Source organism: Callorhinus ursinus, unplaced genomic scaffold (assembly GCF_003265705.2).
Source record: "Callorhinus ursinus isolate GAN/ISIS: 27379988/994484 unplaced genomic scaffold, GSC_fseal_2.0 scaffold46, whole genome shotgun sequence".
Taxonomy (NCBI): domain Eukaryota; kingdom Metazoa; phylum Chordata; class Mammalia; order Carnivora; family Otariidae; genus Callorhinus; species Callorhinus ursinus.
In genome coordinates, this window is record NW_027397108.1 from 830,817 (window position 1) to 857,269 (window position 26,453).

The 26,453-nt window shown below is 37.6% G+C and overlaps 1 protein-coding gene across 5 annotated transcripts in view; it reads left to right on the forward strand.

Moving 5' to 3' along the window:
- The first annotated feature begins 6,460 nt into the window (after window positions 1–6,460).
- The window catches only part of CNTNAP4 (contactin associated protein family member 4), a 263,654-nt gene continuing 243,661 nt past the window's right edge, over window positions 6,461–26,453 (forward strand). For 4 of the 5 annotated variants that reach the window (XM_073882311.1, XM_025860482.2, XM_073882312.1 and 1 more), the window contains exon 1: window positions 6,461–6,890. In XM_073882311.1, the coding sequence (XP_073738412.1) occupies window positions 6,806–6,890 (85 nt within the window). In that variant the 5' untranslated portion in view covers window positions 6,461–6,805. The remainder of the gene's footprint in view (window positions 6,891–26,453) is intronic. The other variant, XM_073882313.1, reaches the window with a different exon arrangement.

Sequence of the window (26,453 nt, forward strand, 5' to 3'; positions counted from 1 at the left end):
ATGGAACAATTTGAGCAAAAAAGTAGAGTAGTATTAGATTATAGACCAATATATAACATAAATATCCATGAGTCCATATGATTGACTAAATAAATAAATTGGGAGAATAGATGAATCTGTCATGCAGAACAATTCCAAGTGGTTTATACAGATATTCTGCTCACAAGTAGGTGGAGTATAATTCCCCATTCCTGAGTATGTGCTGCACATAGGGACTTCCTTCCAACTAGGAAAGAAGAAAGAATGAAAAGAAAGAGGAATATGACAATGGGGAAATCTGACACTTTCTACTCCAAGTGATTGAGGTCAACATCATCAACGATAAGTCATGTTAATGGTACATACTCTTGATATGATGTGATAAAAATGGCACTTTACCTCTATAGTCTTCCTCTCAAAAACTCCTAATTCTAGTTTAATCATGAAAAAACAACAGAAAAATCCCATTAGAGGGCCATTGTACAAAACAGCCAACCAATATCCTTAAAACTGCTTTAAAGTAATAAAAAATAAGGAAAGTGAGTAGTTGTCACAGCCAAAAGGATCCTAAGGAGGCCTGGATAGTAAATGTAATGTGGTATCCTGATGGTATCCTAGAACACAGAAAGAACATTAGGTAAAAATGAAGATTATCTGAGTGAAATATGGACTTTTAGTTAATGATAATATACCAATATGGGTTCATTAATTACAACAAATGTACTAAACTAATGTAAGATGCTAATAATAGGGGAACCTGGGTGTGGAGGGTAAATGCGTACTTTCTGTACCATCTTTGTAATTTTTCTAAAGTCCAAAATGATTTTTATATTAAAAATTCTTAAAAATAATAAATATTAAATATTTGAGATATTTTCAAATAATACTTATTTTAAAAGGAGAATTTCAAGTCATTTAAGACCCCACACTTAGTGTATAATACATAATATTTTAATCAGAATATCTAAAATCTTAAATACTTTCTATTAAAAACTAAATTATATTTCATCTTAAATATTGTTGAATGATACAAACTATGTATATGCATATAATAGTTGCATATGTATAATATATGAATATATATTATATACATTTATACACACATACATTATAAACAGTATACAGTTATATATATAATTTGTTTAGGTAGGCAAGAATTACACGTTTTCTTTAATACTACTAAGGAAGAAAAGGAAGTAACGTTGTAGTACCACATAGTTTTGCATATTTTTCACTATTATTATTTTTTCTGAAGAGAGCATCCAGTGTTGCCTATAATTTTTATCTTTATTTGCCAACTAAATGTTTATTATGGAAGGGTTGCATCACGTGAGCTGTTAATAGAAAGAGTGCACTACTAGAGCTTTGGGTGTTTGCAAAGTTGCAAAACTCAGTATGTGTCTTATTATCAAAGTCATCACTTACACGATTTGTAACATAGTGATTAAAAGAAAATAAAATAGTAGCGCTTAGGACAATTAAAAGTCACTTATGAAAAGTGTATTTGTGTTATAGAATGTTAAGTCCCTTAACTGAAAATGCAATACAAAATAAAAGTAAATATGGAACCATGAGAGACTATGGACTCTGAAAAACAAACTGAAGGTTCTAGAGGGGAGGGGGGTGGGGGGATGGGTTAGCCTGGTGATGGGTATTAAAGAGGGCACGTACTGAATGGAGCACTGGGTGTTGTACACAAACAATGAATCATGGAACACTACATCAAAAACTAATGATGTGATGTATGGTAATTAGCATAACATAATAAAAATATAGGTAGTACAAAAAAATAAATAAAAGTAAATACCATTAATAAAATACTAACTCAGTAAAGGTTCAACCCCAACAATGACAACAATGAGTATTTTTGTATGTTTACTCGTTATAGCATAGAAAACATTGTTTATATTTAATATATATTTGGGAAGGGGCTGTGGCAAAAATTTTATTGTCTCATCAGTAGCTCTTCTGAGATGAATTTTAGTGGGTGTTTGTGTGGGGGGGTGATTCCCCAATTCCCCACACCAACAAGCAATTCTCAGGATAACAGAAGGGTGTCCAAAAATTCAACTCAGTTCTGACACCACCCACTGAGAGATCACATCAGATTACACAGGCTGAGGGCTCAGTTATTAAGACTGTCCTCCCCCCAGCTTTACCTGTACTTCTGACCAACTGGCTATAAATCAGAGGTTCCCACAGCCCCCTCCTTGGGTTTGATTATTTTGTTAGAGCGGTTCACACTACTCAGAGAAATGTTTTATTAACTAGATTACTGGTTTATTCTAAAATGATGTAACTCCAGAACACCAGATGAAAGAGATGCACAGAGCAAGGAATGGCGAAAGGGTGCGAAGCTTCCATGTCCTCTCCAGACATACCACTCTCCCTAAATCTCTACACTCTACCTGTTCACCAAACTGGAAGCTCTCCAAACACAATTACATGGGCATGATTAATTAAATCACTGGCCACTGGCAATAGAACTCAATCTCTAGCGCTCAGTCCTCCCCAGGAGTGGGGAGGCAAGGGAGGTACTGACAGTTCCAACTCTCTAATCACAGGGTTGGTTCTCTTGGCAATCAGTCCCCATCCTTAAGCTACCTAAGGGTTTTCCAAAGGTCACTTCATTAACATAACAAAGACACATTTATCACCCTTTATCAGGAAATTACAAGGGTTTTAGTAGCTGTGAGCCAGAAACTGCAGAAGAAGACTAAATATAATATGAGAAATATATTTTGGTCATGTGAATGACCAAATATATATTCCTTAAAAGCACAGTATTGCACCTCAAATATATTGTAGTTTTTAAAAAGAATCTATTTTGGGGGCGTCTGGGTGGCACAGTCTGTTAAGCGACGGACTCTTGGTTTCTGCTCAGGAGATAATCCCAGGGTTGTGAGATCAAGCCCCACATTGGGCTCTGCGCTTAGGGCGGAGTCTGCTTAGCACTCTCTCTCCCTTTCCCTATGCCCCTGCCTATGCATGTGCGCACACTCACTCTTTCTCTCTCTCTCTCTCTCTCTCAAATAAGTTAAAAAAAAAATCTATTTTGAATAGTGACATCAACAAAATTGCAGAATAGGAAGCCCAGACCCTCCCCGAAATCCAGAAAAAAAAAACAGTCAAGAGATTCAGGCACCAAATGAAACAATTTGTTTACACAAATAAAAGAAAGGAAAGAGTGGCATCTTGATTGCTTTCTAGTCTTTTGATGTGACTTTGTTCACCTGTGGCCTAAAGGTCTTTTTCCAATCTAAAGTACAATCCAGGAGCCTCCTTGTACACTGTGGTGGGACATACAGTTCTCTGGCAAGTAGTACCAAGAGGAAATTGAAAGCCTTATTTTACAAATTCTAACATTTTGATTTGATTTATAATGCTTTCTCAGGCAGGGCCTGGCCCATAATATGCATATGCCAAACCCTAAGCACCAGCAGTTGTGTTTATCTTAATCGGTGGAAAATATAACCACAAATGCATGCACAGGGAGAAGTGATTCGCGTGTCTGAGTCAGCAGTACAGTGATGTGCAAAATTAGGGCTCTATGCTTTTCTGATTTTCCCCATTCAGATTCTTTTTTTTTTTTTTTTTTCTGACATTAAGCACCATCTGGTGGGGATGGAGAAAAGCAGCACTGGTCAGTGGGTCTTGGTGACCAACCCTTTCCTGCCACTAATGGGTCATGTCCCTCTGGCAAGTCTTAATTCCTTTTGGATTTCTCATCTGTGCAAAGTGATCTGTAGAGTACAGTGATTACAAGAACAACATTGATTGTGTAACTCCTAGGAGCTTTCACTTTATGGCACTGTCTTGGCATTGAGGTTGATACTTTATTTATCCTTGGGGCATAGAAGAGGAAACAGAAGTGGAGGTGACACATAGCTTGCCCAAGAGCTTGTGCTGGGTGGTGCTGTAGCTGGGGCAGACATTGAACCAGGGCTGCCAGACTCCAGCATTGCCTACTCAAACCACTCCTCTGAACAGTCAGAATGCAGATCTAAGGCCAGTAAGTAAATGAGGGCCCACTCAGTGCTAGCTACTCAATACTTATACTTTATCTCACAGTGGCTCTTTTAGTCATTATTCTCTTATTATTATTTTTTTAAGAAATCAAGGACCAGAGTAATGGAATCACTTAATGAGAACCATAGTGAAAGCTGAATTCATATCTAGGCTCCTCTGTTTGCAAAGTCCATGTTCTCTCTCTCCCTTGCTTCACGTTGTCCAGGCAGTCGCTGCCCTGTGTGGTCATCGGACAGGGACAGGTGGTGTGGCAGCTTGAAATGCTGTGGTCTTCTCTCCAGCGCCAGCCTCCACCTCACTCTATAGCTATAACCCACTGATATGGAAAAGCCATCATTAATGGCTACTGTGGTAATTTACCCTTTGTCCTAAAGAAGTTATTATTGGCATGACAGTTTCAGTTATTTTTCATTTATGTGTACTGGTCCTTTTAAAATGCATTCTCTAATTTGTTTTATGGGAACAATTAAGTATACTTTTTTAAAAAAATTATTTATTTGACAGAGAGAGACACAGCGAGAGAGGGAACGCAAGCAGGGGAGAGGGAGAGGGAGAAGCAGGCTCCCCGCCGAGCAGGGAGCCCGATGCGGGGCTCGATCCCAGGACCCTGGGATCATGACCTGAACCGAAGGCAGACGACCAACCGAATGAGCCAACCAGGCGCCCCAAGTATACATTTTTAATAGGAAAACAACTTTTCTCGTCAAGAGAATCCAAGAACCTGTTCTTCAGTGTGGAGTCATTGAAAGTAATGATTTTAGAGCTTTGTAGTCCAGAATGCCAGCCCAGCCTTCTCTGTTACTCACTGTGGCGCTCTGGACATACAGCTTAACTTCTCTGTGGTTTAGTCTCTTGGCTATATAGACAGAATGATAGTTCCCTCAAAGATTGCTATAATAATTTAATTAGATAACAAATGACATATAGTATGTGTTCAATAACATTTAATCCCCTTCAGTAATTACCTAACATAAATTGTCAACTTGTATCTGCTTTTGCCTAATATATTATATCAGAAAAATAACAAAATCAGGGATATAGGCCTAGAAATACAAGTAAATGCTCAAACAATGACCTTTCTTTTCCCTGCTGTTTTTTTTTTTGTTTGTTTTTTTTTTTCTCCCTAGGGCCTCAAGTTTTAGCCACTACTGCCAGGTCAGGGAGAAGGTGTCCTCTGATGTGAGGGGCAGTAAGTCCCAGGGTGAGAACAGTAAAATTGGAGTCAGAAAAACAAAGTCCAATCTTTGGTACTCTTCTTAACTAACTCTATGACCTCTACAAATTAAATTCTCTGTTCTTATTTTCTCATCTGTAAGTAAGAAAAGAAAAAAATACCTCTTCTGCTTTGTTTGTTGGCAAGAGCCAAATGTATTTGTTTAGCTCTTATGGTTAGGCAGGAGGATGCATGTGTCCTTTTTCTTCTTATTTCATTCATTCCATAGCAAAAGTACCGTTTGCTACAGGCTTATGCGTCTTCTAATTTGTAATCACCAAGAGATGCTTGAGAACTCTAGGATTCCTATTCTTAAAAAATCTAGCACATTATCAGTTAAATATCTTCACATTTATTTTAAAGAGATTACTTATCCTCTGTGATACCATGTGATACACTTATTATCTGATATTAACCCCATTATTTAAATATTTTAATATTCTATTCAAGAAATAGCAGTATTCATGGATCAGCCATTAGAAGAGTAATTTTTCTGTAGTCGGTGAGCTTGTGAATTCAACTTTATTCCTCTCTCCTTTAGAGCATCTGAATTATATCTTTACAGTGTTCAGTTTCGGGATGTGTGTACATATGTGTGGGGGGGTCCCCTTCAGTATCCCATCGTTCTTCATTTCAGGCCTTTTGGGAATTGTTATTAAAGAATTTGTAGAATGCAGCTGCCTATTCACAGCATGATGTATTCATCAAAATAAATCCATCCGAAGCTTTCGGCTTGTGGGTTTGTCCTCCTGATGCACTAAAATAAGAAATGTTAATTTCTTGCAGACTATTACCAGATGATTCTAAATATCTGCCAAACAGGAATGTCTGTTTCCTTGTGAGGAATTTCCATAATAAAATCCTGGCACCGTAGCTGAAGAGGATAGTTTTATATAAACAGAGAAAAACAACAGCAAGTATTTTCCCTGAGGACAGTTTTAGCTACAATTTACCAATACTGCTTAGTTATTTCTGTCTTCTTTTATGCTTTTGTTTTGAAACATAACGCAGTTTTACCTGGATGCCCTCCCGGATAGTCAGGAATTAGCTCAGTGTGTTGACTGGCTCCGCTAAAGGCAAGACCTCCAGAAAATCGGGAGGCTCCACCGCCTCACCCCTTCCCCCCAGCCTCGTCTCTAGAGGGGAGAAAGGGTTAAGGACTGTCGGAGAATAGCGGGGCGGGGAGGGAGCCCCGAGGAGGCCCCGGAGCAGCAGGCCGCCGCCTGCAGGTGCAGCTTCAGTCAGCGGTGCGGCGCGCGGTGGGCTCCGAGCGCTGTGTGAATTTGGAGGAGGGACCAGGGCCACTGTCGGGGACCGCCGCCGAGAGGAGTGGGCGTGGCCTGGTCGCTGTGGATGCTTGTTAGGGAAGATGCTGGGGGGGGCTTTCACTGAGGAGTCAGGGCTGTGTGTGGGGGGTGTGTGTGCGCCTGTGTGTGTGTGTCTCTGTGTGTGTGTGTGAGACAGAGAGGGAGAGAGAGGGGAGGGAAGGAGGGAGAGCAACTGAGAGACCCAGAGGTGCTGAAGACCCAGACAGCGCTCGGAGAGCCACTCAAGATCTTTTGGGGGAGCCCAACAAATGTGAACATGGGGTCTATCACCGGAGCTGTCCTCAAGACGCTACTTCTGTTATCTACTCAAAATTGGAAGAGGGTCAGAGCTGGGAATTCCTGTAAGTATACAGCAAATGATTTAAAACTTGCAGTGATGGGGGGGGGGCTCTCTGCAAAACTTTAATTCTGTTGTTTTTATGATTATTATTTGCAACTGGCATTGCTGCAAAGCATGTTGCTGTAAATGAAGCCTCACTTAAAAATCTTGCAGATATGTCTGGCTTTACCCACGTCTATCTTTCCTCCTGGTCTGGTCAAAATATGCAAAATGTCATTTCTTTCTTTCTTTTTTTTTTTTTTTGTCCACGAGCAGACTCTTATCCTCTCATCTTTGAATATTCATTGAGAAAGCCCAAGTTCTAGGAAAACATTAAATTAGCATCTTAACCAGGGAATAGCCTGTGAATATCATTTCTTCCTTTTTAAGGATTACTGAATTTTATTGGAATTATGTGTAACAGGAAAACAACTGGCAGACTTTACCTTATGCTGCATTAGCTTAGATTTCTGAAGTTTGCATTGGTAGACTGATAGCTGGCTGCATCTTTAAAATCATACCAGGCTAATAACCGAAATGCACTGCAGAATTCAGGAGCAAAACTGGTAGAGGTGAACCCCAGTATTTAGAATTGTGCCCTCACTCCCTGAAGAATGAGATTTGAGTACTCTGGAAAGAGGGGGCTTGATTTCCTTTAAGCAAAATGTAGATTTTGCTTAAAGGAAAAACATTTAGGTGATTTATCAGAAGTATGAATTCTTAAAAGCATTATTTTTAACTTTATACATTTGTGATGGAATATTCTAAGTTAATTGATTCAGGGAAGATTTATTAAGACCTTATTTCTTATTTAAGTATCACCCAAAATAATTTGGCAGGACTCCCTTCATCCACTTTTTATTAGAGATAGAAAAAGTTTTAAAAGTTATATTTGGCTTAAAATCCCTAAATGGGAGAATTTCCCCCTCCTCGATAAATGATATATAAGCTCTGCAAATTCAACTTTTTATCTCTTTCTCTGATTTAAAAAGAAAAGCTCATTTGCTTTTCCAGAAAGGGCTATGAGGCCTGTTCAGGAATTGATGTTGCTGCTGTATAACCCGGTTTAGGTTTAGGGAATACAAATAAGCCAGTAATCAGGCATTTGCTATGGCACATCCCTTGAACACTCTAAAGCACTCTGATGTGGGAAAAACGTGATAAATGACCCTTGTGGCACAAGTCAAATGTCCATGTACATTGCATGGCTGCTGTGATTTCAAGGTCCCATGCAGTATTAACTCATTTAATGGCATGGTGTATCCATCACTCTGCAAGAAGAGAACATCCCTCAGATGCTGCACTGTGTTTCAGATTCAGTTTTAATTTAGTTGTATAAGAATTCCATGAGACAAGAAAATTTGCCTATTTTCACCTAGTCAGAACCTTGGACGGCTGTAATGGCAGCATTTGACAAGCATTGCAACAAACAAACGATAACTAGACAGACACACATACCCATGCACAGAAAGTTTTGTAGAGAAGGCATAAGTAATTCATCGTCCAACTACAGAAGTTCAACAAAGAAGGAAGGCACTAGAGGTCACTCTTACAATGTAAAGCACATCACTTGAAGCATCCTTCCCTTCAGAAAAGCAGGGCTGAAGTCTGGCCTAGACAGTCCTGTCTTTCCAAGGCACTGCCTATATTTGCGTTAATAATATATAAATATGATTGATTGACAGTTGTTTATGTTTTTCTTGAAGTCCAATAAAAGGCAGCTCGACATTAAATAGCTTTCTTTTGTAATAGATCTAATTTTTAGTGAAGAGCAGAGGAGCTGCTGAGACCTGAGGAGAGCAGAATATTCAGGAGTGCTTAGCTTTGGCTGGGCCTCTGGCTGACACTTAAAATTTCAACCCTGGTTCTGTATAATCTCAGGTTTGGTTTGTTCATGAAGTGGTTTAATGCTCTTCTAAACATTTGCAAAACTTAAAGAACCTATAAAATTTTAAATTATTAGGAATTATTTAAATAATAAAGTTGGAGTTCTTGGTTACCATATATATTGAGTTGACAGTTCTTAAAGTGTCAAAAATACAATTAAATGCCCTCATCTAATTAAAATCGCATTTAATAATTTCTTGCTGATATCACCTAGATAGTATGATTTGCAATAATATATATGAGAAAAAATTCATTTCCCAATTTTTGTTTTATTCTTTAATACTCAGTATTTTTTTTTTTTAATTTTTGGAAGGAAGCAAGGTCTGCTTACTACCAAGTGCTTCATATGTTTTATCTTGTTCGGAAGAACAAGTGTATATGTTTACCAGCAAGGCTGGGATTCAGTGTATGGACAAGAGATCATCAACCAGCATAAGCATTTGTATTTTTTGTATTTTTAATTTTTTTCAGCATAAGCATTTTTAAAGTGTTACAGTAACACCAGTAATTCTTCTGGACAAGGCTTTATATTAAAACATGAATCAATCTTTAATACCAATGTTAAAGTCAGGGAGAACTGAATATAAATAAAATTAAAGGTCAGTCTCCCAGGTGCATACAAAGACTTTCTCCCTTCATTTACAGCTGATTCACCAAGAGCAATTCTGTTCTCCACTGAGTCAGCCCCGAAGACGACCCAAGGCTGCCCATGTGAAAGCTTTCATGGGACAGCACTCTAAACCAGGAACAGCTCAGGGATTAGATGCACTTTAATTTGAATGTTAGTTGATCTAGTTAATCAACATGGTAACTTTACATTGGAAGGATTCTTTGCAAATACACACATATACATGTTCACATGTATGTGCACGTGTATATATGTAAATAAATCTGTATAAACCACCAGATGTACATGCTCCCACATATTTGGTGGCTTTGCTTACTCCTCACTTGTCTAAAGATGAAATATGTTGAATAGACCACATTCTTTGCCTACTAGCGCCCTACTTGACACTTCAGAAGGAGTGAACCAGCCCCAGGTCTTTCCTCTTTATTCTGGTCAAGACAAATTTGTTATTATGTTGAGGTGTTCCTTACATGGAAGTTTAGAGACAGGTCCTCCCGGAAGGGCTTGCTCTCTGATACATTGCACAGACTGTTGTTGGTTTCTTCACTTGCTACCAAGAGACATGAATTGAGAAGGGAGATATCTATTTTTATAATTATTCTTATGGACCCACAGTTCCTTGCTGAACATTAAGATTTTTGGGGGGAGAGGTTGACTCACCACAAAAGAAGGAACAGGTGTATGGACTAGTTATTTTTACTCTTGCACATCATGTGATGAAGGCTTCTTGGCCTCCTGAGTCTTAACTTTGAAAATATTTAATGCTCACCACATAGCTTATGAATAACTTAATTAAAAGTTAAGTTCTTTCTTTTATCTAATTGAAAAAAGGGTTCATCTGATATCTACTCTGACAGAAGCATGGAAAGGATATGTTAAAATCAGCAATAGATGAAGGTAATTGCTTGAGTGGATCATCAGTCTTGTGGGCTCAGGGATGCAATGTGAATGCAACTGGACAGATTCCCAAATTGTTAAAACTCAACCTTGTAATTCTTTCCTGAAGCTTCCTGCTTTTCCTTCTTCTCCCAAGCATTTGTTCCCATGGCAAAAAATAACTAGACTGTAACAGTGAAGTACTGATGAAATATAATTATATGATACAATGCATAAATAGCTGGCCTTTGGACATACAGGTGTGTGCACTTTGACTCACTTTTCTAACAGCCATACTGATTTGTTTTCTTCAGTTTGGTGCCTTCTCCCCACTTCTGATTACATGCATCCCAAATAATTTCTGATAAGGGCAGTCTCCAGCTCTGGGGATGACACAACTCATAGCTAGCTCGGGGTCAAAAATATGACTTTCACAGGACACATAGTGCTCACTCTTAGTAATTAATATTATTGTCTTCTGAAATTTTGGAAATTATATCACATACAAAAGGTTCCTTTATGGGACCCAATTTCTATATCAAGATTGAATTAATTGACCTCTTTCGTGAAAACAAATTAATAGAATTGCATAACATCAATTGTAAGATAATGTAATATTTAGCTCAGAGGTTGGCCAAATATGGCCCACTGCCTTGTTTTGTAGGGCCAGTGAGCTAAGAGTGGTTTTTCTTTTTTTAAATGTTTGGAAAAAAAGTTTTTTTAAATGTTTGGAAAAAAATTAAAGGAATTCTTTGTGGCACAAAAAACTTATATTCCTCTCATTGGTAGACCTGTATGGCAAAAATTTGTATTCAGTTATTATTATTATATTTTGTATTTTATCAACAAAGTTTTCTTAAACTTAATTTCCCTCTCTTGATATGAAGACCTACATGATATTCTTTACTATCTGTCCTTTTATAGAAAAAGCCCATTAATCCTTGATTTAAATAACATACAATATAATGGTGAGACATGGGTAGTATATAAATTATACTGCTATGATAAAATTTAGTCTTAATTATTTAGCACAGAAATATATACTTGTGGAATTGTGGTACTGAAATTAGTAGGAACTCTAACAGAAGAGACCTTCAAATTAGTATCTTCCTCATATGTTTCTTCTTAAAGACTTTATTGTTCAGAAATACTGTTATTTCAGTGGTTGTGAATTACTTGTAACTATTTGTAAAGCTTCAGCAGTTTTGGTTGCTAAAGGGGCACCTTCAATCTCAAGTAATCCTGTTAATATAAGAAGTTCAATAAAGTGTATAAGTAATTGCATATCAGATATTTTGAATGAAAATTCTGTTGTTATTTTATACTTTCTCATGAGTGTAAATTATCCCATTCCATATACTAATCAGAAACTTGCATTTGGAATCACTGATTATATGAGGGAGATGATCTTATTGGAAGAGTATTCTCGTCCCTATGACTTTTACAGTAGCAGCTTCCTACAAATTCTGAAATTGGTGAACTTTCTAGAGTAAGTTAAAAAATAGACTTTCATTTAAGCACTGCCCACTGAGAATTCATAATAACTAGGCAGGTGCCTTTCACCTACTCATGCCAACATAATTAATTTTTATGTAAATGTCTTGTCCATTTGGAGTTGTATTTACTTTTCATTTCCAAGAACTGATCATTAGCCTCATTTTATTTACACTACACCATTTAATGTAGTTTTTTTTTAAGTTTAAGTTAAAAATATGATGGAATATAACATTTTACAAATTCTTTTCATTGAAATTCCATTGTAACTTTTTTCCCCAAAGTAAATGGGCATGTGTTAATATTACTTTATTTTTCATAATTCTGTTTTTAATGGCTCAGCTCTAATGTAGATTTCTCTCTTACGAAAAAACCAATTTCCAAATCAAAGACAACCAAGGGCAGTCTTGTAGAGCTCACTGAAATGTGACTTTCTCTGGGTGTCAACAAGAACTATAGTGGGGCTCATAACTATCCACTGTGAACAGATGATAAGGGACAGTGACACCTGCTATTACATGGCTCTGAATTTTTTTACAACAGAGTATCAGTTTTGCTTTATAAATATCTATTTTTCTCAATTTGACACCATATTTAGAATTTGAATCACCTTTACTTCAGATAAATCAATATTAGGGTCTTAATATTGTCAACTAATGAGTCCCTCGACCTTTAGGTTGCCAATTAGTCAGTTTATCTAAGTCCTCCACTCTCCTTTTAAAATCTCTTTCTTTCCTTCTTAGTGATTGAGCTGTGAACTAAGTTCACAGACTGGCCCAGCTCCTGAAAATAGTAGAAAGAGAAAGCTTATCCAACATTGTAATGTACATCCCAGATATGCATATTCAGATTGGTAGTGAATATCTCTGGTGAAATATTAAATAATGCAGGCTTTGATCTGATTTTTTCAGTGGGCTGGTACTTCAATTCTTTCTTAGCTTAATTTTTAAACATTTTTATTGATTGAGAAATTTTGGCCTCAATAACCTTTTTAGTATTTGTCTAGAATCATTGCTATTTTTCAAGATAACAAGTATGATGGGGAAAGGGAGACTTGTCGCAGAATATTTGCTTAAAATAGGACATGTTTCAAGAATTACCTACATTCATGTAGTGAAATGAGCTGTGTTGTGGCGGTGGTGGAGTGAATTCTCATAGAATATATGGATAATTGTTTTAATAGGTATTTCACTTAGGAACTTTTAGAAATACTCTTTTAACAAACAGATCTTTAAAAACAGGTTTTGAATCATAGGGTTAAATGCTAAGCTCACTTAAAAAGGAAAATCTCAGAAAGAGAAATAAATGCCCCAAACTAAATGCAGATAAAAACTGTGGAGCTTTAGGAGACCTTGTGATTATCACTGAAAGTCCTTACCAAAGTCGTAATTTATTTTTATAATTGAGATATTTATATCATTCTTATGTTGGCATTTTAAAAAATATATTAAGTTCTTTTTTTAAATTCAATTAGTCAATATATAGTACATCACTTATTTCAGATGGAGCTCAGCAATTCATCAGTTGTGTATAACACCCAGTGCTCATCACATCACATGAAAGTCCTTCTTAAAGGAAGAGTGAACTCATCAAAAAGCCTCAATTAACCAAATATATTTAAATGAAAATGTTTACCCTGGAGATTAATATTGTAATTTGAGGGCTTTCAGGGTTTAAAAAAAGATTTACAATTTCTTGAGAAATAATAGTTTACCCATAACTCTAAATTATAGTAAGTTGTATTTCTAAATAATGGAGGTATCATTGACCATTGGATTATCTTCTTGACTGCTTTTTTGGGGGAAACTCTGATGTCTAAGGTTTCCACACTCAAATTTCTTCAGTGAGTTCTAAAGCTGTAGTTGTCTGTGTGCTTCAAGAGGTATACATGTACGTATGTATGCATATGTAATTTTTTATTTGACTTCTAGAACCAGCTTTCCTTGTTTTTAGTCAATGAATTTAGACCCTCTCTAAAGCTGATTGCTCCAGGTGCATTTAGTAAAGACCAAATCTGATATGCTACTATTTTTGTAAAGGTATTTTTGTTTCCCAATTGATTTCTGGAGGGTAAAGTTTTTGTCAGAATGTCTTTTGCTAAGGTGTTCAGGTACTATGTACTATTATGTACCATGTACAGTGTTATGTAATGGTAAAGAATGTACATGTGAAATCTGTTACAAATTATTATTATTCCATTCTTTTGGGGAAAATTGGTATTTGGAAGAGAAAGAGTATGTGTTTGGTTTGGGTTTTTTTTCCCTCCAATGAATTTTTGTCATGGTTCATGGAAAAGTGGTACTCTGGTAATAAAATCAGAGATATAGTATAACAGGAGGTAAAAGTGGGTCTGTTTATGTTACAGTTAATGAGTCATTCCAATGTAATAATTGGGAAAGTGAGTGAAGCTTGAAAACATTTGACATTTTAAGTAGTTTAAAATTAGTAACTGTAAAAGTTTTAAATGCCATAAATATTTAATAGAGCAGTGATGAAATTTACCTCTTAAGGTTTTTAAATCACAAGGGAAAAAATGGTATGATATGTATCTGTTGGCTATAGCTCTAATTACTTTTTTTATTAAGTACCTCTCATTATTTGGCAGTGCTCTAGAATAAGATTCTATGTGCTTCTAAATCATGAAAGACATATTTGTTTCTGTAACCATTTCCCCCCGCCCCCGACTGGCAATTATGGTACTTACAACTGAGGTCATAGGTTGATATTAGTTTAGAAACATCATGTAAATATATAAATTCACCTGCCTTCCTAAATTGCGTTTGTTGTATAGTTTAAAAGCAAACTATAACCTATAATCTTATTACTTGACTTACTCTGCAGTTATAACCTATATAGAGAGATTTTTTAAAAAATGCCCTTTGAGTCAAGGGCACTGATAAACTCTTTTTGGAATTAGTTGTAAGCTTTGGAGTTGGTAGATGCCTGGATTACACTGAATAGATATCTGAACTGAATGGCTCACAACTGAGAGCCCGACAGTTTCCTATTAACCTGACCTTTGCTATATCAGAGCCAAGAGAGAGATTTTGGGGAAAATTTGAGAAAGTTAAATTTCTCTCTGGGCTAATAGCTGTGCTCTAGGAGATTGAATATGTATCTATCTTCAAGACATCTTTAGTTTTCAAAGATAATACGTGTTTGTCTTTTTTTAAAACAGTTTTTTTTTTATTAAAGATTTTATTTATTTATTTGAGAGAGAGAAAGAGAGAACAAGCATGAGCAGGGAGGAGGGGCAGAGGGAGAAGAAACAAACTCCCCACTGAGCATGGAGCCCAACATAGGGCTTGATCCCAGGGTCCTGGAATCATGACCTGAGCCAAGGCAGATGCTTAACCAACTGAGCCACCCAGGCGCCCTGTGTTTGTCTTTTAAAATCAGATTAGCAGATAGCCAAACAGAAGGAAGGAGCTAAATTGAAAATGGTCTGTAAGGGAAATGAGTTGCTGAGATGAAATTGTCATTTTGTGTGTGTGTGTGTGTGTGTGTGTGTGTGTGTGTTTGTTTGTGTGCGTGCACATGCACGCATTCCCATGCACATGTTGGAAGATATTGTTGTAGAAACTGGGAATGGTCCATATTGGTAGAGAAATGGAAAACATTGTCCCTGGGTGGCACATTTTTAATTAAGTAGTGTTGGAATATAGAATAAGATTATTTCTTAGTTGCTACCATACCAGAATAATCTCTGGTATAGTTGTAAAACAGTATGTGGGATTAAAAATTAGCAAGGGGTCTTTCTAGATTCAATTTAAACACCTCCCAAACAGAGGGGCAGTGTTGCCCTTTTGTGATCCCAAAGTGCTTTATTTTTTGACATGGAGATCTCAGGGACCCCAATATTTAACTCAACTTCTAGGTTGCTAGTCTTTCTGAACATGACAATGAAGGCAGAAAATGGTGGGAGAGATTTTGGCTTCAACACCACTAGATAAATTGAAGCAGAACGTAACTCTCAAAGACAATGCAGTAGAGTGACACTGGTATCAAGAGAAGGGCATCATAAGCAAAGTTTAACTTTGATCACGTCATTCACTTTTATCTGTCAATTTTGGCTGATTTTGTACAAAAAGAATCTATCTCCAAGGCAGGAAGCTGCATGAAACCTTAGTGATCCTCATAATTAAGAATTTATAGTACATATTTACATTTGCCATGTTTTAGATGTTTAGGACTTAAGTAAAAGAACATTGCTGAAATAAAAACAATTCTATGTTAAGTGGTGGTGAGGGAATTCTGTGCAAGGTCATAAAGCGGCTCAGATAGGCTCTTTTGTTCCATTGTGTATATGATTTCTGTGCTTATTTGAAGTGTTGAAGTATTTAACATGGAGCCTGTAGTATAATCCTGTTAGGAAAACGTCAGGTGGCCTGTAAAATGTCATAACACAATATGTTAAGTATCAAAATGTATAGCCTTTCCTAAAACAAGCAAAAGAGAGGATGATTTGGGAAAGGAAGTAGGAGTACAGTTAAGAAAGCCAAGAGCAGGGGCGCCTGGGTGGCTCAGTCGTTAAGTGTATGCCTTCGGCTCAGGTCATGGCTCCAGGGTCCTGGGATTGAGCCCTGCATCGGGCTCCCTGCTAGGCGGGAAGCCTGCTTCTTCCTCTCCCACTCCCCCTGCTTGTGTTCCCTCTCTCGCTGTGTCTCTCTCTGTCTCTGTCAAATAAATAAATAAAAATCTAAAAAAAAAAGAAAAAAAAAGAAAGCAAAGAGCAAACACTTAAACTCATAGTATCCTATAGTACCTAATGGCAAAACAGAACACAGTGAAATAAAATATTTCATAGTCAGATATCTATTAGAGAAATGGAAAAAGCAGGCTCATAAAAATCTGATACAGAGTGTTAGGTACTAAGAATAAAATGATGATCACAATAATTTGCTATGCTTGACATATAAAACTGTGCCATTTTACTGGTGTGGCCTTGTAAATGACCACATTCATTTCTTGAAAGCCTTTCTGTGTGCTTGCCTATGGAATGGTTTCTTTCCCTCTCTATGTTTATATATAATTGCAACATGAAATAGATTAGCATGAAAAGAATGTATGTAGTAGTATTAATCACTGAAACATTCTCCAGGGAAGATGCTTGCAGTTCTCTGATTTTCTGAGTTAGCAAAATTGAGCCTTGATCATTTTCCTTTTTCCTTCTCCTGAATACAAGGATGATCGGGCGGTGGCATCTGTCATCTTAGGGATTGCCAGGGTTGATTTGGCTGGTAGGACCAGTGCAGCAGCTGTCTCCTTCCCTCACGACTTCCTGTAACTTCCATTCCTTCCGTTCCACATCATGCATGATTTTTAAATACTACACGTATTATTGTATTTTTAGGTAATCCTGCCATAATGCATTGATATCTTTAATCAATTTTTAAGGTTTTATCAAAAAAAGAAGGTAACTCCTGCCTTGTAGCTCTATCTCATCATTAGGTGCTTTCAACAGTAAGTTCAGCCTTATTAGCATAGCAAGCAAGTTATCTTCCTGCTCTGTTTTTGCGGATGGCTCCACGTTTGTCTCCCTCACGGTGCTGCTCCTCCCTATGTCCTCTGGCCTCTGTCGCCTGGCCTTTACATCTGCTGTTCCCTTTGCCTGATGGCCATCAAGCCCTTCCCTCTAAATCCTCCTGGAAAACGTGTACCTAAAGCAAGCCTGACTTCTTTGCTCTGTGGAGTCTTACCTGATCAAATCATCTCCACTGTCACCATCTTGGCAGATACTCTATAGCACCTTGAGTGTTCGCCTGTACCTGCCCTGATCATAGACTCTCAAACCGTATTTTTCGAGAGTATGTCTCCTTTACAAAACGGTGAAATCTTTGAAAGGCAAAGGTATTATTTTAATCATTTCTGTGTCTGTAACACCTGGCACAGTGCCTGGAGAAAAGAAGATATTCAGTAGATGTGGAAAGAATACACCAAAAGGTGGCTTATCTGTATTTTTTCAGTTGAAACACCAAAAAGAGAGGAGACAAAAAGAATCAGGCTAGATAAACTGGAGCACTGTGTATTCTTTTAATGACAAAAATGTCATTTTTATTTAGGGGACCACCTATTTTTGCTTTTTTATTTTTTTGAATTTTGTATTTATCTCTATTATATTTCATTTAGATAGGCTGAGTACTTTATTCTGGTCTGTCATAATCCATTAAGATGCATACTATCATGGCCAACCGATTCTTATTGGCTCTTTCCCTCCCTACCCCCTTTCGTATGTATAGCAATATAATTTGACAGACCGGTATCTCCCATCCTGTTTGGACTGAGGACCCTCAGTGAATAGGCCAATACAAAATACGTCATGAGTATAAAGTTGGAAGCGCATCTGTCCCCATCCAGGCCCTCCTTGCGTCTCTCCATCTCTGCAGCAGCTGCGACGTCATCTCCTCCAGTTTGGAAATTGTACTGAAAAGTTGTCCCCACATTCTGGAAAGAAATCTTCGACTTCTTCATCTATCTTGGTCTTCAGTTCCTTTATGTTGGCTTGTATTTTATATTTTCCCACTTGAAGACTTTTTTCCTTAACAGAGGGTGGAAGAAAAATAAAATTAGTTCTCTGTTTTTTTAAATTTTCATCATCAGCTTTATAGAGAGTATAACTGCAGCTTTCTTGCGCTTCTCTTGCCCACAAACAGGAAAACTTTCTTCACTGCCTTTAGCTATGTTTATAAGCATTTGTGAGTTCCAAACTTTTATTTTCCTCTTTGACTTGTACACACATTCTTTTTGTTAATTTCCTGTAAATCTTCATCACTCTTTTTAGATTACTGTCATGTTTCTTACTCCTCATTGTGTACCTTTGTGATTTTCATTGCCAGAATTGTAGAGTTCATAGTTTTCTGCATATGCTGACATATGTTATCATTCATATTGACAAGTATTCCTTTTGCATTGGGCTCTGTGGACTCTAAGGTGGTGGAGGCAGACATTACTATTATTATTTTACAAACTAGGAAATTGAAATTTAGGAGGTACTTCCAAAGCCACCGAGTAAGGAAGAATAGAGCTAAAGACTTGGACCCGATTTCAATGATGCTAAATCCATTGCTCTTTGAGATGGAGTTCAGTCATCTTCTCCATGAGCCTCTGAAATCACCTCCCCTGAGTATTAGAACCCACACAGGCCTGTTCTCAAGGTTCTGTCTCTGGCATGATAAATTATAAGGTGACATGCTTACCTTCTTCCAAAGATTCTGTCACTTGTATCTTATTAATAAGCTCTTCCTTACTCTTCAGAGTAAAGTGTCAAACATCACTCGGCATATGTAACTATAAAATACCCTCCTCTGAATGTTCCTTGACTCCCCTTGCTCCTTGGTACCAGAGACCTACCCACTCAGTCTAAATTCCTTCTTTGAGTCAACAATTCTAAGAACAGGTTGTAAGGGACTGAAAAAGCTCAAATCACCAAGAAAAACCAACTTCTTTCTGCAAGCTTGCAACACCTGTGCCCTGGGCATTCTGCCAGCATTGTTTCTTTCTCTATTACATCCCTCTCCTTGCCCATTGCCTTCTCCATTCCCTTTGGGTGTTGTATTAGTCTGTGAGGGCTGCCATATCAAATACCACAGGCTGGGAGGCCTAAACAGCAGAAATTTATTTTCTCACCATGCTGGAGGCTGGAACTCAAGGATCAAAGTGCCGGCAGGGTTCGTTTCTGGTGAGGACTTTCTTCATGGCTTGCAGATGGCCACCTTCTTACTATGTCCTCACGTGGCCTTTCCTCTGTGTGCATGACCAGTCGGAGAGATCTCTGGTGTCTCTTTCTCTTCCTGTAAGGACACCAGTCCCATCCCATGATGAGGGCCTGTCCCACTGAAGGCCCTACTTTTATGATCCCATTTAACCTTAATTACTTCCTTAAAGACTGTGGCCCCAAATATAGTCACATTGAGGGTTAAGGCTCCAATATATGAATTTTGAGGTGGGGGTCACAATTCAGTCCATAATGAGTACTCTCCCTGTCTCAACTACCTGAATAAAGTAAATCCTCTCTTGGTATTTGGGAGAATTTTTGTAAGTTCACCAGCAGATACATTATTTTTACTGATTGAAACATATCAGGTCAGTGAAGTTGTCTTTCAGTTGAATCCCTCCTCAGTGGCATTGCTAGGATGACACACAAGGTGCTCATCCATTAGTTCCTGCTGCCTGGTTGCTAGCTACCATCGCCCTTCAGTGTTTCTTTCCTTTTATCTGCGCCTGGTGTGCTCTCCCTGTCTCCACCTGAGAGTTTCTGATATCCCTTAGAGGAATGCATCTTAATGACACCAAAGATTGCCTTCCCATCATTTCACAATGGTTTTATAACTTTGAAGCAACTCATTTTCTTTGCGTGCATTCTGTTCTAAATTGTCCTTTGAGCAAGTCTTAGAGATGTACAGGATGATAATTTACTTCCCTTTATTAAAATCACCTCTTTATTTATCACCCACACTCCCACAGCTTTTATCACAAGTATTATTTTATCCCCCTCCAAATTACTTTCTCCTCTGTGTTGCTGAGCTCCATTGGCATAGTGATTTGCCCCTGTGTGTTTCTCATGTCCCCTTCAAGCCAAAGTTGATTTTGTGGTTTGTTTTTCTCTGGCACCTTTCCTCTTTCTATCTGCAAATCTCAGAGTGCACTTGCTCTCCCTTTTCTTCCTGTGATCCTTGTATGTCTAGCCACAAACAAACAAATAAGACATACATAAAATGAACAAACAACCATGATTCTAATAACTTTGTTAAATTCAATTTAAAATTTGTCTAATTTTAAATTTGTAGAATGCCCTCTAGTATTGGGAACTGGAACAGATGTTCGCCATACATTATTTCACTCAGTCTTAACAGAGCATCTGTTCGCACCCAGTCTTCCCTCTTTTGGGTGTTTTTCCATCCTCTCTAGTGCATTTCTCTTGTGGCTAAATAGTCTTTGTATTTATCTTTTTTAATGGTTTATAATAGTCTATCAAGTGGATGCACTCTTATTTAAACATTCCTGTATCTTGAACCAATTGATTGTTCATTGATTTATTTTTAAATTCTCCTAGTCTACCAGTATCTGCCTGGACTAGTATATGGTGATCCCCAGATTCTTATAATTCTCCAAGATCGCAGTATCTGAAGCCATTTATAAATGTCAGTGTCACGAACTATTCAGTGTCTTCGTCCCACTTTGGCAAAAATCTAAATTTCTTTTGGAGGGAGAAATTTAAAGCAGTAGCTGTCTTACACACTTCCCTTTCCTGCTCAAGGATTTATAACACTTAAAGATGGTTCTCTGTCTCTTCTAGCAGTATCATTTGTTCAAGCATGGATCAGAGGAGGTGGGTAGAGATTGCCGCGTCTGACAGATCTCAGAAGCGCATCTGTCACCCTGCAGGAAACCCGCTTGCTCATCAATTGGCCCTGTCAGTTATACACACCGCTGTCTCATCTCTGCAGCCCTCAGCAGCACCACCAATCATCCCTATATGTGTCCCTCTCAGGAGCTCCATGCCCCGGGCCTCTGATGGGCTGCTGCGGATGTAGGTTTTCGGTTGTAACCATGAGCCTCGTGTTTTATCCAGAAGGCATGAGTCTCTATTTATGGAAAGAACCTCTTACCTGTCATTTCACTCCTCCCTTGGTACTGATTTTGATATCCTTCTGGTGTCTTTAGGGTTTTGTCTTTCTTTTTAAAAACCTTAGGATTTCTTCCGTCTTTCTGAGAAAAATTTCAACATCTCAGGAAAACAGACTGGTCTTCCTCAATATTTTCCTTCCCTCCGAAATCAGGGAGAACAACCCATATTTAATGAAGATCAAAATAAAAAAGGAAACATTTCAGATTTCCAGTTTTGAATGAGAACTGTTTCCATTGCTAGAGCAACACCCGTACTGTTTGAGCCAGGCTTCCAGGGAGTAGACAGGATTCTGTGAAATATCTGATAAGTCTTTGAATGGGGCTCCTCATTAGTCCCAACCCATTTCTAAGAAAGAAAAGTATCAGAGGCATTAAGGGCACTTTGTGCTTCACTCTTTCTCTGACTGTTGACCCCTATTCATCTAGCCCAGTTCTTTTTATAGTATGCCTGAGGCTCTTGAAAATTCCTTCTTACTGTGTACAAGCAGTATACTACACCTTTAAATATCTGCTCTATCAAGCAAAGCAATGAGACTCCCATTTTAGTAATATTTCACTTGATATAACGATATTGGTGAGATGCATTCTAGTTCCCTTCTCATCTTCCTGATAACACAAGTAAAACATATTAAGGGAAAATGATTTCGTAGGGCATTAACTAATTGGTCTAAAATGAATTTCTTCTTAATTTGTATGATAAATTTGTTAGGTGGGCTTCTGTGACTCTGCACTTAAGGAAGTGTCTCACAAAGTATACTTTCATAGTTTTATAGCTTGGAACTAATTGGATATTGTTGAAAATAAATGTATTTAATCCCATATTTCATATGCTTGGCAAAATACCAGATGAAATACTACAAGCAAATGTTTAAACTTAGACTTGAAATTTATTGCTTCTCCTAGAATGAACTACTTTTTTTTAAATTAAAAGACACAATTGATGCCTAGAACTAAATGGAGCATTTTTAGTGGAGTGTTTTGAACTGAGAGTTGTGATCAGTTTTGTACTTTACATTCAGTAGATGTTTCTTAAGCTATACATTCTTCTAAAAGCAAGAGATGAAAACAGAGTAAGTCCCTGCCTGTTGACCCAGTTGCCATTTCAAGGATTCGGCTTATTTCTAAACAAGCTTCCGATGTGATGTACAGAAAAACAAATATCGGAGTTACCCTAGGGTTTCCAGATTTCGGAGGTTGGGTAGGCAAATTATCTATCCATCCACTCAGCCTCTCAAACAGCCACATGTGAGTTTCTTGTTCTAGTCAGGGTAGTGGGGTAAAATCATAAATCCCTGCATTCGGGGAACCAAAAACCAAATGGGGAAGACAGAAAGACAGGTCTTACAGTAACTAAGGAAATGCAGACCGTGATACATACTCCACTTCAATCTAGATTCCTGGTGTAATGCCATTCTGATTTATTTGGTAAACTCTTGTTTACCTCTCATGTGCTTCCTCTCATGTCCTTTAAAGATCAATAAATGGCCGGTAATACCACTAGAGTTGACATAAGATGAGTTTTTGTATTTTTTACTGACTTTGAGTTGATAGTTTGGAAATTTATCCCCACAAATTGCACTGGGTGAATATGTTCCCTGTTAAATGAACCCTGAAATTGCATGCTTTGGGACCCTGGTTATTTTTCAGTTGGCACTGATGATTCAGAGGATTATACCTAAGAAAGAAATACTAGTTAAATATATTATAAAAATTCTTGGTGAAATGATGTTTACAATCCCTGGATGTATTTGGTTTCATACAGTTACTCTTCCCTGGGTTACATGATTGTTCCTTCAGTCTATTAAAGCATTCCTCACCCTTGTAATTTCTGAGGCCTCTTGGGGTTTCATCTTATACTGCTCATTTTATTCATTTATTCACTCAACAGATATTTAGTGTGCTACCTATCATTACACATGTCTTCAGCATCAGTGGTTTTGAAATGTTAAAATGGTCACAATCAGTAACTTCTTGCCAACAATTGAGAATGGAAGTTTTGACTCCCAGAGACATAATGCTTTTGAAATCATATTTTATGCCTAAGGTTTTGCTTTCCTTTACAACAAAATGTACAGTGTTGTTCAGGGTGCTAGTAGGGTGACCAGTGTCATTACAGGCCACGTGCTCTTTGCTGTTTTGGCCTAAAGCTCAGCTTTGCTACTTTCTGGTCCTATAGAAAAGCACAGCACAGTGTGAGAGGCAAGGCATTTCGGTGGTTACAGGCAGAGCATCAGAGAGAGCTATTTCTTGAAGGATGAATAGGAGAACCGGGAGGGAAAACAAGGGAGAAGCACATTCCAGTGAGAATGAGCCTCACAAAAGCATGGAGCATTTGAATGCACCTCAGTGATCCAGAAGGACTGGCTGAGGGTGAGGCGTGGCAGCAGATAAAGCTAAAGAAATAGTCATGAAGCAGTCGTGGGAGGTCCTAAGTATTTTATCTCTAAGGGTCACCTTAATATTCTACGTGTTAAGTGCCCATGTGTGACATTGATCGATCTGCCTTTTGTAAAGTTAAAACTCCTGCAATATGAAGGATGGGAATCATGAGGGAGGGGCAAGGCAATGGCATCTAACCTGGAAACATCGAACACAGATGTTTAGCTGGTGAAGTCGTTCATGTAGTAAGTCATAAGAGCCATGGAATAACCTCGGTAAGTGACAGTGGCAATGAGGAGCAGGCAACAGACTTGTCCCATGTGAACATGAGAGGCTGACAGAATGTCCTGACTGATTGAAAGCAGAGATACTTCAGAGCAAGGAGAGGTCAATGCCAGCTGGTGGTTTTTACTTTGGTTTTATCATAAATGTGTTTACATTCCAAAAAGTGTAATATGCAATTCCTGTGTAGCTGCTTTCTTCCTGATTAAGGAATTTTAAGTATCTTCATATTTGTTTCTTTTCTTTTTCCATTCTCTTCTCCAACCTGCCTACAAAGGATCATATTTAAATTTTTTGGAGATTGTGTGTGATACGTATAATGCAGTATTTTACAAAGATTCGTGCCATGGTGACATATTGAGTAAAATCTTTCTGAGATAAGGCTCATACAGAATACTTTCTGGTGTCACACATGGCTTCATTTTAATGAAGTCTTTTACTTTGGGTAGGAACAAGAATATATCCGAATTGAAGGTTTCATGGAGTATTCTTCGCTGTGACTGATAACTACGGTTTTCTTGTCTCCCTCTCAAATACCTACCCCTGCCCCACCCATTTGGCTTAGATAGTAGAGATTCAATACTTGCTTCCAATGACAAAAGACTGAATTCATCTAGTTGGGCTGTTTAAATACTTTGGGACAAATACATTCTGGATTGGAGTATCACCTAATGTGTAAAAAGAAGACGAAGATAAAATGGAATAGTGAAAGTTGATTAAAATTTTACAGTGTGCTCTTCAAGTTATGTTCAACTTAATTAAACATTTACCCAGTGCTTGCCCTGTTAAAGTGTGTACTAGAAAACAGGCATATATAGACTCTGCCCTCAAAATAGAAGAGAGGGGGAAAGAAGAAAAATGGTACAGCTCATTACATGGTGCTAATTGAAACATTTTTGGATATGCCACATCATTTTGAACCCACTTCTTTTGCTGAATCTAAGGATTCAGAAGCCAGAAACATTTTGGGATATGCCACATCATTTTGAACCCACTTCTTTTGCTGAATCTAAGGATTCGGAAGCCAGAGGTGAATTCTGTTGAATTGTTGACCATATTTGATAGATTCCAGGCATTGAGAAGAGCTGAGGTAATTGCCCTTCCAGAGAGCTTCCATTCTCCAGTGTGTTCTGTAGTGTTATACAATCTTGTGAGATTTAAAAATCTGTGCCAGGAAGCATTTGAGGCTTTGAATAGCCCTCCATTGGCAACTATTACATTTTTAAAATGTGCCCCTGGACATGTCCAGCTATGAAGAGAAACCTGGAAGGTTTCTACTTGACCAAGTTGTCAAGAAATAACCTTTACTAATGTATAAGTGAACTCAGAGGACTTACTAAAAATAAGGCAACTTCTCTTTTAAAAGTGTTTTAATATTTTAAACAACCAAATTTCAAGGCCAACAAAACCAGCAACTGGTCTTTAGAAAGCTATTTCAATTGATGATCCTATTTAGCTAACTCTTCTTGGCCATTTAGATTTCAGCATTTGTAATACACTCTTACTTAACTTAAATTTTGCTTAAACCCAGCAAACATATATTCAGAATTCTAATAGGTAGGAATGTTCCCTACCAATATAAATGATCTACATTGCAAACAACTTGAGGTATTGAATGAGCTATAATAAAAGATGATTATTTATATTTATTTTTATTCAACCACAATAATATATTTGATTTATTATGTTGTAGCTCTAAAAAATAAAAAAGGATCTGTTCTTCCAGATGTGTGTATTATGAGTTAATTTACAATGGAAATTAAATCCTTAGTGCTAAAGAATGAGTTAGGAAGTTTATAGGAAGATCTTGATTCCAATCCAGCACTTAAACTTCCCTCAACTTAATTGAAATATATATTCTCAGGCTATGAAGTAGTTGGTTGTTATCTCTTAAATTTGTCGACATTTAGTAAACAAAAAGAAGCCCCCAAATTTATGATCAATCCATCGATTGATCAATAGATAGATAAGCTTTCACTCTATTAATGATTTTATGTAAATCTCCAGCATGCAGTTTTCAGGTCACTTTACCCAAGAACTCCAAACAACTTGCCCTCTATGATTTTGTTTGGCACTTGCAAGATATAAAAATGTCTGTTTTAAATATTTTTTTAATGTTATTTGTACTAAAAGTCCTGATAAGTCAGATACTAACGTAGAAGCCAGAAATCATGTCTGCTCTCCTATCCCCTCATCATTATATCAGATGCCTCATCTTTTTCTGATAACCCACAGCCAGAAACCCTATGAGACATTTTTCTCTGCTACCTTCACCCATCTCTGCAAGTAGTTACATATTACTGGTTCTTCGTCTTTCTGTGTCTCTACACCCACCTCTTTTATGTAACTGCCACAGCCAGAAGCATGGGGCCTTCCTGACTACACAGTGAGGTTGAACATACAGACGGGGAC